The sequence below is a fragment of the Lissotriton helveticus genome, chromosome 9 (genome assembly GCF_964261635.1).
Source record: "Lissotriton helveticus chromosome 9, aLisHel1.1, whole genome shotgun sequence".
NCBI classification, from domain to species: domain Eukaryota; kingdom Metazoa; phylum Chordata; class Amphibia; order Caudata; family Salamandridae; genus Lissotriton; species Lissotriton helveticus.
The window spans coordinates 429346105-429366149 of record NC_136070.1 but is presented as its reverse complement, the minus strand read 5'-3'; the positions used below and the strand labels follow the sequence as shown (position 1 = coordinate 429366149).

The 20045-nt window shown below is 45.6% G+C and overlaps 1 protein-coding gene across 1 annotated transcript in view; it reads left to right on the top strand.

Moving 5' to 3' along the window:
• Positions 1-20045, top strand: part of CDC42BPB (CDC42 binding protein kinase beta) — a 709648-nt gene that overhangs the window by 526350 nt on the left and 163253 nt on the right. Inside the window, exon 27 of the mRNA XM_078660224.1 lies at positions 18576-18657. Coding sequence (XP_078516350.1) covers positions 18576-18657 — 82 coding nt within the window. The remainder of the gene's footprint in view (positions 1-18575; positions 18658-20045) is intronic.

Here is a 20045-nt window from a genome sequence, read left to right as displayed (position 1 = left end):
ACACTCCTTACCCACCCCTACTACCACTCCTTGAAGCGCAGAAGTGAATGTTTGTCAACCTTCCAAGTAGGTCATCAGCTTGAAAAGGATTTAAGTAGCTTGCCCAGCAGTGTAAAATGCTTGCAAACCACGTTCAGGACTGTGTCCCCCAGGCTGCACATCGGCTGTAAGGCAGTCCAGGGCAGCAGCTCTCTCGAGGATACAGGTGTCTTTAGCTTTTGTTGTTTGCATGCTTAACAGGGGGCTAACCACCTAGTCCTTGGAGGCACAATTTCTTTCCTGAAACATGTGTAGTTCTTTCCCACAAGCAGGTTTAGCAAGTGCAGACCAGCATTTGGCACAGCCTCTCTTTGTTTGGTCCAGGGAGTTGCTGGGCAGTCTGTCTTTTTTCCAGTTTAATAGTGATATGCGTACTGTGTTCCAGGGATGCCACTTTACTGCCAACTTCATGTTTGTGAGAGGAGAGGACTCACTATCAAATGGGGCAACAATACCCATGGAACATCCCGTCCCACTTTACATCAGTCCCTGGGGGTTTGGCAAGAAACAATGCCAGAGTACCCTTCTCTGCCTGAATCCAACATGACTCAATACCTCATCCCCCTGTGTGGGGCTTGAGGCGCACCCTTGAGGTGTACAGAGCATAATGAGTCACTCCTCCTTGACAATTTGTTGTGCAATGGGCTTCCCTGTACAGCCCAGTGCACGTTAGAATAAAAAAAAAAACAGCAGCAGCAATCTAAAACCTGGAGTGTCATGCAAAAAGGGGCACTTTCCTACATAACCTAAATGCACTTTACTGCTCGGGTTTTTGAGCCCATAGTTGCAATATTACCAGCAACATTTCTAGTCCCCGAATACAATGTGATGTCAGTTAAAGGACACTTGGCAGCTGTTAATGTCCACACAGTGGCAGCACCACCTAAATGTAGTCAAAAGAAAATGTGAGAAGCAGTGGCAGGCATGCTTAAAGCCTCTAGTTTTAGGTGCTTTAGAATTCAGTGCTACCAATTAATAAGCTGTGATTTAAAATATGAAAGGCTTCACAAGGTACTATGCTTTTGACAGGGTTAACCACCCTGCAATGTCATAGTAGTCACTAACACCCCCAACTGTGTCCAGGAATTTTTTATTAAATCATTTGAACATAGCACTTTAACTTTGTTAATCCATTATTCATTTTGTAAATTAGACAGAGTGCTGACAAAGTGAGAGAAGTAATGAGATGTGAGAGTGCAATACTCAGACTTTCTATGCTTACAACAGCCTAACATGAGTCCATTTGATACATTGCCAGTGGGAGGCCATTATATTCCCTGCATTACAACGCCTTTTAAATTAAACATGTACTTTTTAACAATCACTGCACAAACCTTTTTTGTAAGCTCTGGGAAAGCACAGTTTATGTCTATTTTGCGGGTTAAGCAGCTGAATAAACACTGATTTCAAAAGGTTTGGAAGCACCACTAAAATCCACACAAACAATAAACTGATAATTGGACAGCCTATGCATGTTTTACTGTGGTGGGACTACTCTGTATCTTTGAGACAGATAAGTCATGAAGGAAAAAAGGAAGTACCTACAGATGTTTGAGTCAACAGGGTGCCAGAGGACTGCATTCACTCCTGCTCATTGGACCAATTCCGATGAGGTGTGAGATGCTCTTGAGTGGACGTGCTAAGTCATACCTCCATTGGGGCAGCAAAGTTAGCAGCCAGAGAAAAGGCAGTGGCATACTGGTTCTTTCTGACCTCTTATACGAGTGATCGAGTTTGGATATTGTTTGCATGGTGAAACGTACACAGAAGTAACTGCAAGGATAGAAAATTACTCATAGAATAATTAATTTTGTTAATAAAAAGCCTCTGAGATTTTGACATAGCAATACATTGTTTGCAGCTTTTAGGAAGAATTTGTTAAGCTCCAGATCAAGTAAGCAAATCCAGCTTGTGAATAATTAAATAATCAGTATTACCTTTTAAAATGCACTTATGAATTATACAATTTAATTTTCAGTTGTCTTTTGGAGACCGGAAGTACTTTGGAAGGAGCCAACATATTGCAAATGAAACAAGATAGTACCACCAAATGGTTTGGAAGCCCTTCTAAATAAGTGATTTGAGTTGGGTGGCCTGATGAGCTTCCTTCCAATTAATAGAAAAGTATATATTTGTAACTACAGTTCACTTAGATGTCAATGTCTGGTCAAAATATCTGATAGAGCCTTCTACCTGTGGATTCCTTACTTTAGAATTATCCTCAAGTGTCAGACAAGATCTGGAAATGTTTTGTGAGCAGTACGGTACGGAGCGGGAGTCTGGTAACTGTGCAACGTCCGTTTGACTTTTGTTTTAGAATGGAGACGCACTAAGGACTCCATACCAAACACATCCTGGTTATCACACTTGGGTTCGAATGGAGTCACAGAGGACTATTTTGGTGAGCAATAAACAAGACATCTAGTGGTCGAGACGAGTTGTAGAAAGAAAGGGAAACTTAAAATTGATTGTAGCAATGGGACAAATCTTATTTACATAAAGATTTTAAATTTGAGGATTTGGTTGCTGCATAAGAGGTGTATTGACAGTTGTTTGAACATTTTTTGTGGCAGGAAAAATTGAAAGAATTATTCTTTTGAAAATGACGCTATTGTCTGAACCATGGAGTTGAGGACTTTGTTTCTTTCTGAATACCACGTTGAGCTGTGTATATGGGACAGTGCAATTTGGGTTACAATTTGGTCGAACTGCCTTGAAAGAGTCTTTTGGATAAGACAAAACTCGTTTCGGCTGATTGTTGTGAAAAGAAAAAGAAATTAATAAAACAACAGTGGAATTACTCTCTTTCATTAACTTTTTTTTGCACATTTACATTAAGAGAAGAGATACTTTCCAACTTTGAGTTGTTGTAATTCTTTGTATAATTGCATATACTGTCTTGATGCTATCCGAGGACCTAATGGTCTTTTCAGTGTACTTATGAGAGTGCTGTCATAAGGTTCTATTGTTTCATGGTTTGAGCATATGTTTTTTTCAAAGATATGCTAATATCAACTTCTGGTAGTAGGGTGTTTGAACTAATTTAGCACCTCAACTTTCAATAAGAATCTGATGCGTTACTTTTTGTATTAGATAGAGTATATAGGTGTTTTGAATGTGCGGTAATTTCCTTTTGTGGAATCACTACTGCCATTTAGTGAATTATTCCCTGCATGCTGGTAGTTGGTGTTGTTCGGCTCTGCGTGGCACCAGAAGTGACATGCGTGGTGCCTATATAGGCGCCACCCCAGCGCACTGGCCTCAATTCTTTCCTTTCCACCCCATTCAATGCAGATCTGAGAGGGCTAACCCCAGTCACTTTTGACTGCCTTTTTTCAACTTTTTGTTGTCGTGTTTTTTAGACTTGTCTCATTGTGTGGCAGGGATGTCTTCGAGGAAGACTGTATCCCATCATATGACACCTGCCACCGGCAAACGTCGGTGACAGACGTGCACTTCGTCTGTCTCTGGTGCCTTGAGCACAACCACAGTACCATGAGCTACATCGATTATCACGCCTTGTTCCCCAAGGTATTGAGGGAGAGATTCCTCAAGCTCCTTGCCACTTGGTGCCACAACAGTCTCGATCCCGATCAATTGGAATGTCCCACGTTCGGTCTCTCAGCCATCGATCTTCGAAGCTGTCAAAGTCGCAGCCATCCCACTCTGGTAAGTCCTACAAATTGAAGAACAAGAAGTCAAAGATCTTTGACTTCACGCCATCCATCAAAGTCATCCGACAAGATGAGGGAGCTTCATCACTCGAAGCCTAGCTCTGCTGTTGAGCCTTCTCCTGTGCAAGCTCCGCATACCCTAGAGTTTTCTGGAGTGGCCCTGCCCACATAAGCAATTCTGTGAGGCTATGTACCTCATATTTGGGCTGCCTGCTGGAGCTCCTTTGGGCCCTCTGGGTTTGGGAGATGTCTCTACTGGTTCCCCTGGCTGGTCTGCCCTCAGCACCATTTGGTCCCCTTAGATCCACAGATGAATCCAAGCCAGTGCCGGATGTGCCACCTCAACCTACCCAAACACTGGTTTCCCACTGTCGACGCTCGCCACACCAGCAGCACCCTCCTGCAGTGCCGTCCCCATTCTTATTCTCGACTCTGACACGGTCCCGAAGGGGCGTCTCCTGACACCGCATCTGGTGCAGACTGAAGCCATTCCCTCCAGCCGGAGCCTGAACCCTATTCCTATGGGTTGGGACTTGGTGAAAATTTTGAGGGGCCGCTGGAACCAGAAGAATACCAGCCCCTAATCTCCTAATGGTGAGGAGGCCGACCGAGTTCCTGGCCCTTCAGTTGTCCTCTGTGTCTGTCAAAACTAATGTCTTGATGAAGGTGCTCAACCGGGAGTTAAGACTTCAGACGCTCTTCTCCCATTTCATGAAGCCCTCCGTACATCCTGTTCAGGGCCTGGTCCAAGCCCTGCACAGTGGCTCTTGTGAACACAACAATTGCCTGCCACCATCGCCATGCCCCAGGGAATCCCTCTTTCCTCACCCAACTCCTTACCCTGGAGAGCTTGGTGGCCCAAGCCTCCACTTGCAAAGTAAATCCTAGCTCATTCCCCACTACCTCACTAGATTAGGAATCCAAAAGGATGGACACCTTGGGTAAGAAAATGTTTTTTTACTCCAGCCTGGCATTGCGGTCTGTGAACACCACATGCCTTTTGGGCTATTACTCCCATTCCCTTTGGAATTTGTTTGTGCAGGTGTTGCCTGTGTTCCCTGAGGAGGCCGGGGCAATTTTCTCCCAAGCTACGGCTGACACAGCTACGCTCACAATCCGATGTGGGCTGGACACGACCGACTCGCTAGGCAGAGCGGTTTCTCATTGGTGGCCTCACAGCGCCACAACTGGCTTTTCAGGGGATGTCCAAACTTCACTTATATACATGCCCTTTGATGGCTGCCGCATCAGTGGAGACAAGGTGGAGTCAGCGCTGGAGCGCTTAAAGAACAGCAGAGCTACTTCCACGTTATGGCCTTTCCATGGCCCAGTCCCCCTTTTGCGCCTTTTATGGCAACGGAAGGGGCTTCCAGTCGAGTCTCTGCCTGCTCAGCCCCCACGGTCGAAAACAAAAGGGGGTGGTGATGGACGGAGCATCTGAACCAATCAAACACTCACACCCAGTCAAAAGATCTGGGTTTGATCCATCACCATTCTTTAGCCCACTCTGCCACCCCAGTTCAGACCTTGCGTGGCTGAGAACGCGGCACCCCCAGACTGTATGCCCGGCAGCCTGAGGGCGGCCCAGTCCACAACCCCTCTGCAGCCACATTCTCCAAGCCTCTTTGGTTTACCCTCCCAGCATCATGGGCAACCGTTGGGCACAGGATATGTCATTACCTGCACCACTGGAGGTCAATATCATTAGACCGCTGGGTTCTCCATTGGCTAATCCCTCCCCTTTGTGACTACCCCTCCACCCATGCCATCCACTTACGACAGGCTGACAGAGAACCACCTCTTTTTACTCCTCAAGAAAGTGACAGCTCTCTTGGCCAAGAGAACCATAGAGAGGGTGCCAGCATCAGAAGTTGGTTGTGGTTGCTGTTCCTAATACCTTCTGGGGCCCTGGAAGGACAGAGACCGTCGTCCTATATTAGACCTGCGCCCTATCTATTTCTTCCTTTAAGGAGAAATTCAAAATGCTCACACTTTCACAAGTGCCCTGGACCTGGTAGACTGGATGGTAGTGTTGGACTTGCAGGATGCATGCATCCACATCCCCGCCCTACCAACCCACAGACATTGCCTGCAGTTCATTGTAGGTCACGAGCTTTCAGTTCACCACGGTCCCCTTTGACCTTACCAGAGCCCCTTGGGTTTTCACCAAGGTGATGGCCATGAAAGAAGCACATCTATGGAAATAAGGGGTGCCAGTCTTCCCCCTATCTCGAAGACTGGCTCGTCCCATGCAGGTGTATCCCACCTTCAGACTAGGGTGGACCTCCTGCATTCGCTGGGGTTCATTCATATTCATATTCAGATTCTATCGTGGGTTTCGGTGAGATGGACTCTTAGGTTGCTTGGCCGCATGGCCTCCTGTATCCTGCTTGATACATGCCCGCTGTCATATGTGGGCTCTGCAGTGGGACCTGTCAATCCAGTGGGCGCAGCATCAGGAGAATCTCTCTGACATTGTCTAGCTCTCAGGGCACTACAAAATATCTGCAGTGGTGATTAACGAACAACAGTTAGGTCAAAGACAGACCCCTCTCCTTTCCTCAACCAGACCTGACAGTTGTGACATGTGTGTCACTCCTGGACTGGTGTGGCCATGTGAAAGAAGTGGTGATCAGAGGCCTCTGGTGGAATTTGGACTCCACATCAACCTGTTGGAGCTCCGCACGATCAAACTTGCATTGAAAGCCCTCCTACCCTCCTTCAAAGGAAGACTAGTGCAGGTAATCACAGACATCACCGCCGTCATGTGGTACTGCAGCAAACAGGGCAGGTGGGGTCATGGACCATTTGTCAAGAGGCCCTGCGACTTTGGACATGGCTGGAACATCACGGCATTTCCCTTGTGGTTCAACACCTGACGGGCTCTCTAAACACTAGGGCGGACAAACTCAGGCGAAGATGCCTGGCCGATCATGAAGTGATGCATACCTCCATCTGGAGGTATGCAAGGTCTCTTCTAGCAGTGGGGAGAGCCTTGGTTAGGTCTGTTCGCCAACACAGAGAACACGCAATATCAGCACTTCTGCTCACTGGAGTCTCCAAGGCAGCTCTCGATCAGAGACACTTTTTGTCTCAAGTCAAGCTCTGGCCTCCTGTACGCCTTTCCGCCAATACCACATCTGCTCAGAATTCACATGAAGATCAGGAATGACTGGCCCAAGGCAACATTGTGGCCTGGGCCTGGAGCGTTTGGTATCCCGAGCTGTTGAGCATGACTATCGGTCCTCCAATTGCAGCAGCAGAGGAGGGTTCTCTAATCAAACCTGTCAACACTTCATATTCATGCGTGGACATTGAGCAGCAACAGTTGACTCCTTTCGACCTTGCTCCCGAAGTCTGTAATATCATCTTGGCAGCCAGGCATCCCTCCACCAAGAGGGAATACGCCTGTCATTAGGGCAAGTTTGGGGCATGATGTGTAACGAAACAGGTTGATACCCTTTCAGCCCCCTCCACCATTCCCCCGGTCCTTCTGTTTATTCTCTCTCTTTCCCAGCAAGGCTCTGCTTTGGGCACCTTAAAAGTCTATCTTTTTGCCATCTCTGCGGTTGCCTGATCAGCCATCCCTCTTCAATTCCCCTATTCTACATAGGTTTCTGAGAGGTCTCAAACATGTGTTCCCTCATTCACCCTTCATCATGCATCAGTGGGACTTAAATTTAGTTCTGATGTTCCTGATGTGCGTTCCTTTTCGAGCCGCTCCACAGCTGTTAACTCAGGCTACTATCAAGACTACCTTTCTAGTGTCAATAACATCTGGCCGGAGGATCAGTGAGCTCCAGGCTTTATCAGCTAAGCCTCCATACCGCAACATTTCCCAGATAAGCTGGTCCTTCGCACTAGAGGTACCTTCCTGCCGAAGGTGGTTACTCCCTTTCACGTAGGTCAGTCAGTCTGCCTTTCATGTTCCACCTCATCCCTCGAAAGAAGAGGAGAAACTCCACCAGCTGGACCCCAAAAAGAGCATTGTTGTGCTACCTTGAGCGCACAAAAGAGTTCCAGTTGGATGAACAAATGACCATCGCCCAATGGATCGTACTCTGTATCAAAATCAGCTATGCACTGACCAAAAAGCAACCCTCTAAGGGGTTGCGTGGTCATTCCACAACAGCCAAGGCTGCAACCATTGTGTTAGTATGCAGGTTTTCTGGTCCTGAACATCTGCCAGGCAGGAACATGGACATCTATGCACACGTTTACCAAACACTTCAGCCTAGACAGTCAGTTCCATAGGGATAGGCACTTTGCTGTTCAGTCCTGCAGGACTTTTTAGTGTGAAATTGTTTCGCAAACCCACCTGCTGGGAGGTAATGCTTGGGTATCTATTGTGAGGTAAGTAATCTACAGCTAGAAGTCTCTATCATGAATACGTTATGTACCAACGATAACGCCTTATCTTGGTAGAGACTCTACTCCGTACCGACCTACCCATGCCCCCCACTCTGCGAACAGAATTCTAGGGACAGTGCCTCCTTTCAGGACCCCAGTTTTCCACACCAGTGGTCAGTTTTGTTTGTGACTCCACGTGTGGAAAGTCATGAAAAGAGACTGACATCAGCGCTCTAGGGTTGCACCTATATAGGCACTGTGCACGTCACTCCTGCCGCAGACAATGCCAAACCACGCTTGTGAGAAAGTGGCTCTATATATACTGGACCAAAGTAAGGTACAGTGTGTACAGAGACCACAACTTCCAGAGGTATAACAGAGGTTAAAGTCAGGGCTGACCTTACTCTCCAAAGTGGTAGCTTGGTTGAGCAGTAAGGCAGTACCAGAGGACAGTGTAAAGCATTTGTTGTACACACTCAGTCAGCAAAAGGTGTCACACACTCAAGGACTGAACTCCAGGCCAATTGTTTTTATATCAAAATATATAGTTGTTTTTTTTTTTTTAGAACCAACAGGTATCAAAATATAATTTTCTCAATATGAGTGTTCTCAGATAATTGCTTTGCAGAAATGCAATGAACTTTGTAAACACAACAGGTACAGGGGTTGCAGTAGGCAACACAATTCTAAACACAAGTTAACATTGAGCTCAATGGGTTTTTCTACATAAATGCATTTGATTACTTTATAGATTACTTTTGTAACTCCAGGACTGGATCCTAGATTCAGTCCTGGGGTATTAGCTGAAAACAGTTTAGTAAAAACGTTTTGGTTATTGCAATGATTTTTAAAGAATATAAAGGTATTTTAAAAGTTGACACTTCGAAACTTTTCAATGAAAAACTAGCAATGTTATCCTATAAAAGGAAATTCAAGTCGCAGGTAAAGTAGATTCTCGTTACTTTTGTAATCCAGGACTGGACTCCTACATTCAGTACTGGGGTCTCTACCTAAGACAAGTAAGTATTTACGCTTTAGTAGTTGGTGCGATTTTTAAGGATTATTTGCAATTTTCAAAAGTAGACAGAAGAAATTTCAGAGAAAAGCAGTCAATGGTTTCCTATGGAAGAAAATTCAGGTTATGGGTAAGTACAGTTCTAATTACTTTTGCTGTTCAGTACTGGGCTGAAAGGTACAGTACTGGCTCCTTTCCTGACTCCAGGTGAGTAATTCGAGATTCGTTACTCGGCTGATTTTTTAGGAATATTTCAGAGTTTCAAAACTTCACACTTAGAAGATTTTTCGAGTCAAACCAGTCAATGTTATCCAATGGCAGGAAAGTGAGTCCAGGCTTTGCAGACTGCCGGGAGGTGCTAGTGAGCGATTCGGTGCAGGGAGAACGCCTCACCGCTACCGCTTCGGCCAGCTACGCCCCGCTTCACCTACCCCCCCCCCCCTGCTTGGTCTCTGTTTGACTGTGTGGGCCGTGCGGGTTGTGCGGACTGTGCGGGCTTGCAGGCTTTCCCGCGGCTCGGCGGGGGTGGTGGAGGCGGCAAGCCTGTGGGTGAACCTGTAGGCCCCCTCGCAGCTTTCCCCGCGGCTTGCTGTGGTTTACGCGGTCTTCGTGACTCGGCAGAGGGGGTGACGTTGGGCTTCTCCGCAGGTTCCTGGTGATCGAGGTTCCTGTGGCACGGTGGAGAACGCTGAGAACACTGGAGCCCACCGAGGCTGGGCGAAGGCGAAGGAACAACTTTGCTGGCTCTCACTGAAGCCCTTCCAACACCCTCACCCAGATTACTGGATTACTATTGGATTATTGACTGTTAAGCTGCCCTTGTTGTTCCACGCCAGCCCACGCTCGCCAGAACAGCCCACGGGGGGGCTGCAACATCGCCAAGCCGCAACTCCACGCTGTGTGAGACGCCCGGGACTCCGTTTCCTAGAGTCCCCGGGGGCGCTCACCAGCAGCGTCACCTATCCGCGCCAGGAGGCGCTACAAAATCTCTGCAGGGCTCCCACAGCGCGGGCCGCGCGCGGGCAAAACCCGGGCCAAAGGCGGGCCCGTCTGAGCCCGTCCGAGTCCAGACAAGGCCAGGCCGGGCTTACCCTCTGAGCAGGCTATTACTGCAGGTTAGTTAAGTTCTTGGATGTGTAACTGGCCCTACAGAAAGGCGCCATTAATCTGGGTGGTTGCTTTATCGAGATTGATTTACTGACTCCCCCTTGAAAAGCCGAAGCATAGAGAAAATGACTTCATGTGTTGGGAAAGGGAAAGCTGTACGGCCCTCAGGCAGTAAAGTGGGGTCTTTGGACCAGTTCCTCATCAGAGCTTCTTCTGTTCTCGCTCACGAGATAGAACTTACAGAGTGACGTGTATCCATGGGCATACAATCAGCTAAACGATCATCCTTGGGTGCCATTACCAATGCACGTTCGCCTGATTTTGTTAGGGTTACTGATGCCGATCCCCTTGTTAATGGAAGTGATCTTGGACTTTTACTAAGTAACCCGTTGGAAACATCAGGTGTACAGAGACAGGGAGCACAAAACATTTTACTACCAGTCGAATCGGTTTAGATGATTCATAGTACACCTCCCATACGCATTGCGACAAGATCGGCCCCTCATGGTAAAGCTATCCTTCAAGTTGGAACTCCTGATTTATCACTAAAAAGGAAGCGGTGGCGGGGGGGCACAGAGGGGGGGCGCAGAGACAAAAAACGGCTAAGATTAAATGGACTGATAAATAAGGAGGAACTGCATTAATACCACCCCTAGTAGCGGGGGACCAGCAGTCAAGTGTGCTAAGCTTATCTGGTGAATTAAATTTAAATCTGTTGGGTGATTCCTCTGTGAAACATAATGATGCTATGTGGTCCAGATTAGAACTCTTAATCACTACATCTTTGTCTCCACTTTTGCATAGGCTGTCTAAAGTAGAGGAAAGGTTAACTGTTTTTGAAATCAATGTTATGCAGAATTTTGGTAATTTGGGGCACTTACCGCAACCTAGTGAAAGTGTAAGGGCTAGCAGAACTGATGACCTTGGTAAGGTGATGTCTGGTAACACCTTTTCCTCTAATGCCTGTGTAGAAAGGCAAACTTCTTTAAAACCAGGTGCTTTGGGCAGAAATGTAAATGTGGGTGTAAATGATGTTGGTATACCTCATGTGTGCAACCTAGGGGTTAACCCTGATGGTTCTACTCAGACCAGTTCTGGTATCCAGGGAGGGAAAGCATGTGGATCTGGTGTAAAGCCTAAGAGTGATAAATTAACTAGTCTGTCGCTAGGGCCTCCGCGTCAAGAATTGCAACAGACGCCTAGGGGATTGGTGCGTGATTTAGTTATAGAGGGTTCACAGGTCTTACATCTCCCTCCCGTAGCTGCGCCATTGGTTGTGGTCCTCCATAACGTTCCAGTCTTATGGGAAGGCCAGAAAGAAAACACAGATCAACTGATGGCAAAAACCAGGCACTGGTTCTCCACTCGCCTGTAGGAAATTGGGGTGTGGGATCTGAATATCTGTATTCAGATGATTATGGCTAGGCGTTGTGCCGTTGATTGGACATTCCAGGAAAGAAGGAAATGGGGACTGTATAGTAGCAAATTTTAATAATGTGCTTGTGGTGGGATTCTTGCTGAAATGTCTAGGGAGTACAAATTCAGAGCTTAGCTTGAGTGATATTTGTCTCTTGCCATTGGGTTTTTTCTATAGACCCCATTTAATTCAGAATGGATGGCGGACAGCTAGGGCATTAAACAACTGAAGAGATATACAGGGATTCAGCCAGAGCTTCCCATTTCCACCTTTAACTCTAGCCAATAGATTTGCTCCATTATCAGAAATAGTTCATTGTGATTGACTATACCCTATAACTCCTAGTTTGCTGGAAAATCTAATTACACACTCTTATCTGCCCCCTGTGTCTAACCCGCCTGTTAAGACGGATCCATATGAGGATGTAGCGAGGACTACGAGTCCGGATAAAGAGGACAGTGAGGTTAGCATTATTGGACAAATGATAGGACCTAGTGCGGAAACAGATATTAACCGCCTGAGCCAATTACAGTTGGAATGCCTGAATATAATGACATGGAACGTAGCTGGGGTAAGGAACAAATTGCAGGACGCTAATTGGTTAAATAGTATTGAAAAATGTGATATGGTCTTAATACAGGAGACATGGCGTACTGAGGAGTTCTTTGTGAATGGGTTTAAGACTATTGTAACAAATGCTACCCCCTCTAAGTCCGGCAGGGATAGTGGTGGTTTAGCAGTACTTATTTCATTGTCTTCTAGATTGACTTTAAAAAACTTACAGAAAGGCGCCAAATTTCCAGTTTTTATATTTTTCAGTAGAAGGATTGCAGAATATTATAGTTATACATTTTTATAATAATATTTTTAACTCTTCGAGACACGAGGTCATTATAACTTTGGATAAAGAGTTGATGCATTTTATGAAGATTGTAGGTCAGGACTGCTTTGTGATATGGGCAGGAGATTTTAATATAGAACCTTGTAATCTCATGGCTGGTAGGCAATGCGGTTATGAGGAGGAATGAGGTAGCCCCTTTGCACATTTCCCTCATAATAACTATGCTGAAAATATAAATTTCCTCTTGTTCAAGTATAACTTAGAAATTACAGAAACATTTATAAAAGATAGTGGTCGTGAGAACAGAGGTAATGTTTATACCTTTGAAGGAGTAACATCATCCTCATGCATTGACCACTTCATTATTTCAACAAGTCTTAGACCCATTGTAACTGAATGTTTAGTCTCACCAAGCTTATTGAGTGACCATCATCCTGTGATAATAACTTTGAGGACTCCGATTAAAACACAGCCTCAACCAGATATCCACGAAGTGAATATAAAAACACAGGGGGAGAATGGGATTTCAATCAAATGGGCAGGTGTAGACCCAGAAGTCTTTACAAATAAAATCCTTTCGAAAATCAAGGATCAAATTAGTACCTGTCTAGATGATTCCACAAACAGTTTGGATATAGTAGAGGCCTTCCAAGGTATTTTGACTGTAATTTCAGAAAACTTGCAAAGGAGAATAGTAAGTCAACCACATCAGATTTGCCTAGGTGGTTTGACCGACAATGCTCTAAATTAAATAGAGAACTAAAGTCTGCATTAAAAACTACCCCGCGCAATAGGGACGAGACAACCACCCTACGGATATTATATAAAGAAGCCCTTGCCGAGAGGAAATCAGAGATTAGGGATATACCGTGGGAGAACTTGATGAAAGCTGCAGACCTTAAAGATTGTTTTATTTTGAAAAACTCTTGATCATCCTTTTTTTAAGGACACTCAATCTGTAAAGATTGACATGGTAGTGACCCCGACGGAATGGCTTGCACATTTCGAGGCAATTTTTAATGAAACCAATCAGGGTATTTTTATTTCTGGGGATAATAAAGTGATTAACTTAAAAAACACAAAAGTAAGGTGCATTACTCAAGATTAAATTAGTACAGCCCTTAAGAACAGTGCTAGTGGCAAGGTGGCAGGCCCCGAAGGGGGTCCCTATTGACGTCTTCAAATATAATATGGACCTTTGGATGCCAGTCTTGTATACATTTTTTAACGCAATAATTAACGGGGTGATTCCAGCCACATGGGCGGAAAGCTTAATAGTCCCCATCTTTAAAAAGGGGGGACAGAAGTAGTGCTAGTAGCTATCGCCCAATATCCTTGCTTGACTCGACATCGAAAGTGATGGGCCGAATATTGCTGGCCAGGTTAGAGCAATGGGTAACTGAAAATAATATTTTATCTGTAGCTCAGTATGGCTTCAGACGCGGTGTTGGGACAGTTGAGCAGTGTTTGAATCGCGAATTAATAATAGGCAAATATACTTTTGCAAAGGAGGGCTCCCTTCACCTGTGCTTTGTAGATTTGTCAAGTGCATTCGACTTGGTAAATCATTTAAAGCTATGGGAAACATTGAGAGGGATGGGTGCCCCGGAGGATATCGTTTGTTTTGTATCTCAAATTTATGCTCAACTATCAGGAAAGACACGCTATGGAACACGTGGGGAATGGACAAAGCACTTTAAAGTTACCCGTGGAATAAGACAGGGGTGTACTCTCGCCCCTCTTTTATTTTCACTTCATATAAATGGTGTTGACATCCTGCTACAGAATCTAGGGGTTGGTGTCCCAATGATTAGAAAACGGGCCACACCCCTATTACTGTATGCCGATGATGCTGTTCTAAATTTCTAGAACAGCAAACGGCTTACAGACCCTGGTGGATAATTTTAATAGTTTTATGACGGAAAAACACCTTAAAATTAACCTAAGTAAGACTCTGGTTATGTCCTGTGGTAAAAGAAACACTAAAACAAGATCTCATGCCATGAACGGGGCATTAATAGAGAAAACACTTACTTTTTCTTACTTAGGGGTTCTTTTTAATAGTAGGGGCACGTGGAATACACATGTAACACTATGCAAGCAGAAATTTGTGAAAATTGTGGAGGCTATTTTCAGGTTCTCTCAAAAAATAGGTAACAAACCACTTCGGGAGATTTTAAAATTGTATGGTGTAAAGTGTATCACAGGGACTTGCTATGGGGGGTCCTATGGGGCCAGACTGATACTATGCCTTTACAAGTCCTTGAAAATAACTTTTTAAGACGCTTGTTAGCCGTTCCTGTTGCTACTCCATCAACAATCTTGCATAGAGAAACTGGAACTCCGTATATACATGACTCAGTTAGCTTGGCCGCTTTAAATTTGTGGCATTGGGTTTGGACTAGGGAAGAAACTAATTTTACAAGGGATATTATTTTAGATTACCTATCCCAAGACCGATGTAAGAATATACCATGGTTAAGTTACATCACTGGTCTTTTAGAAGAATACAATCTAAGTGTGAATGATATTCGACCAGATGACGTAGGATACATTAGCAAGGTCGAATTAAAAAGGAGATTTCTAAGCGTGAGGGAAGCCCTAAGAGATGAGGCTACAAGTTCTAAGAAAACTGTTATATCCTATCTTGAGGGTCCCATCGTTACAGGCTTACAACCATACCTCGTATTTGTAACGAATGTACAACATAGATTCTACCTAACCAGACTGAGGTTGAGCACACTACACTATCTATTTGCCTTCCCTAAAAAGGGCAAGTGATGCTCTAAACATCAGAATATTCCGTGTGACGGTTGGTCCAAACTAAGTACCCTCCACTTTTTACTTTTTTGTAAATTTTATATGACTATTAGGAAAATATATCTCCGTCCAATTTTTAAATCTAGTTGCCTGTTTTCCTATAAAATCGCTTTTAATTATTTAAGGAATTTGGAAAAAATGACAGTCTGTAATGGAGTGATTTGTTACATACAGTTTGCAATGAAACTAAGGAATGATTTAGCTTACTTAGAAAAACTGAATTATGAATTAACATAAGCATATCTGTATTATGAATCTGTGTAATCCTGTCAAAATGATGTTTTTAGTATTATGTTTGGACAAAATTTAGATTATGCTTAAAAATGAACAATTGTGTTTTATTGTATGCTTTTATGGACATTTTGGATGATTTATCGGTTTCCAGGTGAGTACTCAACTGGTGAAGGTAAGGTTCACCATAGACTCAGGGGTCTCCCAGGGCCGGGAAGGTACAGTAGTTACACCCCGAGAGTAGGCCCAATGAAATCCAATGGGAGGGTAGGGGGCCTTCGGTTGGTGGCTGCAAGCAAGCAGGCCACGCGGCTGTGGGAGCTGAGTTCCTGGTCACTTACTCAGGGCAAGTGGGGAAGTAGAGTAGGGTAGTAGTTGGGCTTCCAGCGACACTCGGGCGGCAGGGTGCCGGGTGCTTTTGAGCCGTCGGCCGCTCAAGTAGACAATGGGAAAGTTGAAAAGGGAACAAAGGCTGCAGGCTCGGGGTCGGAGATTCTTCAGGTGCGACCACTACTTCGAGATGTAAGTTGGGTTCCTGGAGAAGAGGTAGGTACCCCAAAGGAAGGCACAGGGGACCATGGGGCGGCAGGGGCGCCGGGGGCAGGGGTGTCTTTTGGTGTCATGAAAGCTTACCCTCAGCTGGTCGCGGTTGGGGGGGTTCTGGGGCTGCAGGGGTCGTCTGGGTCGTCGAGGAGGGTCTTTGGGAACTGGACTTCGGGCACTGGACTTCGGGGCCCAGTCGCCGGGGGGACGTCCTCGTGGTCTTGGATCACTCGGGCACGGGCTGGGCTTGGCGCGTGCAGGGTGGGCTGGATTCGCGGTGCCTGGCTGGCACCAGGGGTATTGCTGTTGGAGCAGAGCCGCTGTTCAGGGGAGTTCCAGTCTGTTAGAGGGTCAAGGCAGGCAGGTCCTCTGGGTTGTCCAAGGTTGCTGTCAGCAGGAGTCGCCGGGATTAAGCAGGAGCAGGTTCCAGGATCGACAGGCCGGTAGGGCTAGGGCCAAGTCAGTTGGTGTCGTCCTGTTAGCAGCTGCACGGCGGGTCTTCTTCTTCTGATCTTTTTTCTTCTTTTCTTATCGGGATCTGAGGAAGGAAGGTTCAGGGTGCACCTAAATACTGAATTTAGGGGCGTTACAGGTAGGGCAAGGGCAGGGACCAATAGGTCCCTGTCCTGGGGTGGGTACACCCCCTAGCCTGCTCCTCTCCTGTGGGAGGGGGGCAGGAGCCTAACTGTGATTGGGCAGAGCTCCCCATCTTCAAGATGGCCAGAGCCCGGGGTCGTGCTTCACCTCGCCTCTCCTACCTGAGGAGTGGGGTTGGCACAGGCTGGCACACCCCCCTTCCTGACGTAGGGTTTCCCGCCAGTCTTCCCACCAATGTGGGGGTCAGAACTGGTGGGTGCCAGTTGCTGGGTACAGCAAGTGGTCTGGAGAAGCTCACAAGGGCGGCAGGCCTTTTAATCTCCCCCCTGCCCATCCTGGGGGAGGAGACCTAGCACCTCGCCCAGGATGTGCATTGTTGCAGGCCCAGGAGAGTGAGGGGCTCTCCACCCAGGGGTCCAGCAACATGTCTGCTGTGTGGCAGCCTAGGCAGCCTCTCAGACCAGACTTGGATTGTAGGTTAGGATTTCAGGGGGCTTCTCTAAGATGCCCTCTGATGCATTTTACATTAAATCCCACATTGGCATCAGTGTGGGTTTAATGTGCTAAGAAGTTTGATATCAAACTTGTCAGTCTTCAGTGGTGCCATTATGGTGCTGTGGAGTTCGTAATGACAACCTCCCAGCACCATATACTCTTAATGGCACTTACAGTGCCTAGGAATGGGCCTGGGTACTGTAGGGGCACAGGGCTCATGCACCTCTGCCCACACCACTGGCATAGGGCACCCAGCTAGAGGGGTGACTGAGGTATGCCAGTGCAGTGGGTCGTGTGGGCATGGCACACAGGGATGTGTGCCATGTCGACTCTTTGTTTAGTTCTGTACCTAGACAATCAGCCTGCAAAGGCAGTGTGTGGGTGTCAGGGTACAGGGCCCCCAAGGGTGGCACAATAAGTGCTGCAGCCCTCAGGGGTCTTATCTGGTCACCATGCCCTGGGTACCTTGGGTACCATTTACTAGGGGCTGATAGGTGGCCAGAGATTCCAATTGGGGTTTAGTTTCAACACAGTTTTAGGGAAGAAACACAGACCCTGGGTACCTGTTTGGCAGGAGCCCAGGGATAACTCAGTCAAAGCACATCAGTAGTTCAGCAACAAGTGGGGGCATACAAAGCAAGAAAGATGGCATTTTCTCACAACGCTATCTATTGGCATGCAGGGGTACTGCTCACGAAAAATTTCCGGATTCAGTCTGATGCCTGAAGATAATTGTAAGTTAAGGAATCTGTGGCTAGTTAGTGTCTCTACCAGATAAGGCATTACCAAAGGTAAGTAACTTGTTCATAAACAATAATTGATAGTAAAAATTACAATTGAAAGTAAATTTATGACCGGGCCACAAAACACTGGGGGCACTTCACCATCAAGAGTTAATTAATCAAGTAAAGCTTTTAATATACATTGTTCTGTCCTTATTATGATGTAGCAAACACAAGGAGATGATTTACGGAGCACTGAAACTTTTCAGACGCTTACCCCCAGTCACAGATCTGGGTTGAATTCATCATCGTTCTTTAGCTCACCTCACCACCCCAGTTCAGACAAGCTAAATGCAAATCCATCTTGACGGTCCCATGATGCTTGTTTCCGGTCCATTAAAGAGCTAAAGAACAATGATGGATTCAACTCAGATCTGTGACTGGGGGTGAGTGTCTGAAAAGTTTCAGCACTCCGACCATCATCTCCTTGTGTTTGTCTGATTATGAAGTGAGCAGCCTTTTAAAGTTTGATTACATAACTAAATTGTTTCATAATTGGACTAGAAGGCTGAGAGAGTTTTGTAGAAATACCACTCGTTAGTAACTTTCTTTTACCTGGTAGCAACAGAAAGCATTTAAAGATGGTACTTCGATCATATACATCTGGTGTCCTTTTTCTGTCTTTTACGCCATCTTTTTTTTTATTTTACTTTTTTTTAAACAGAGATGAAGATTTTTCTGTGAGCTCTGTACTCGCATCTGATGTAATACATGCTACACGCAAAGATGTTCCTTGTATATTTAAGGTAAGCGTTATTTTCTTCTTGAGTTGTAAATGAAAGTAGTGTTAAACAAAATGTTTTTTTCTTGGAATGTGTATCTTAATAGATTCATTGTACTTGAATATTCCACTATCCTTAACAAAACAGAAGTCACAGGAACAGGCTCAGTATTTCTATCAAAATCGGAGAAGTAGCACCTCATTGCTGACTACGTTCCCTTCTTACCTTACGTCTACATTTAGTTCTCTGGGAGAAGTCCTGGGTGTCTGGATAACATACCTTCTCTTCCATCTGAGAAATGTCTAGTAGTTGCTCCATAATATTGTAGAAAGAGTGTTAGGTCTTTAAAAATGTCCTATTCTGATAACCTTTTGTTCCATTCCTGCAATTTATTTATCAGGGCCTGCAATTTATTTATCAGGACCTTCACTTATTTTTGCAAGTGATAAGTGAGCCTTCTAACATACTCATAAAAACCTTGAAAAATCCCTTGGATTTGGTAAACCTTTTTCATTGTGATAAATATTCAGATTCCTCACCTTGGAATACTCACCAAGTGCCAAACTGGATCCAGAATCATTTCTTGAGCAATGATTTGGCGTACCACTAACATTGCAGCTGGTTGTGTACTAGCCCAGAATTTACTGAAACGCAAGTAAGTGCCACCTGCTGATGTCTTTTCCTTTCTTTTTTTGCACCTTCCGACATCGTTCCAGAGTATCGTTTCCAAATTTGTTGCTTTTCCTGTGTCTTATAAAACTCGAATCCAAGTGTGCTAGAGAACAGATGTCTCCTCGTAAAACTAAAGATTTAAAACCCATGCTGTGAATACATGAAACAAATGTTGGTAACTTAACCGCTTGAGGTGTATATCTAGGCTAAGGTCATTACTTGAAGTTGTACAATAAATGCACCCAAAAATTATCCAAGACCAAGTAATGAAGTCGTATGCTGGGCAATATAAGAAGTTGCAGCCATTGCATTAATCCTGTTCTCACTTGAAGACTTGGGTGTGGACCCATTCTCCCTTTTGCGGCCATTCCCGCGAGAAGCCTACATCCAAGTCGAGGGCCGCCGCTAAGTGCAAATCGAAATCCAAACACAAACAAGCGTTTTGGAACCCAAGCCCATCTCACCACTCTGCATCCAAAGAGAAGGGCTGAAGGCGTCACAATGTCAGTCGGTCTCCCTGTATGTCTTCGGGTGCGGAGCAGGTTTCCTAACTGATTCTGGTACGCCCCAAATTTCCCAGGTCCTTAGTACTGCTGCAGCAGACTGATTATTTTAAGGAGTTCATGTTGCAGAGTTTAGGTGCACTTCTGATTTCATCTGGCATGCCTGTCGGCCCTAGGTAACTGTAGTGGCCTCCAGTTGGGTTACTGCCAGTGAATCAGTTCATCTGACCTCACGAC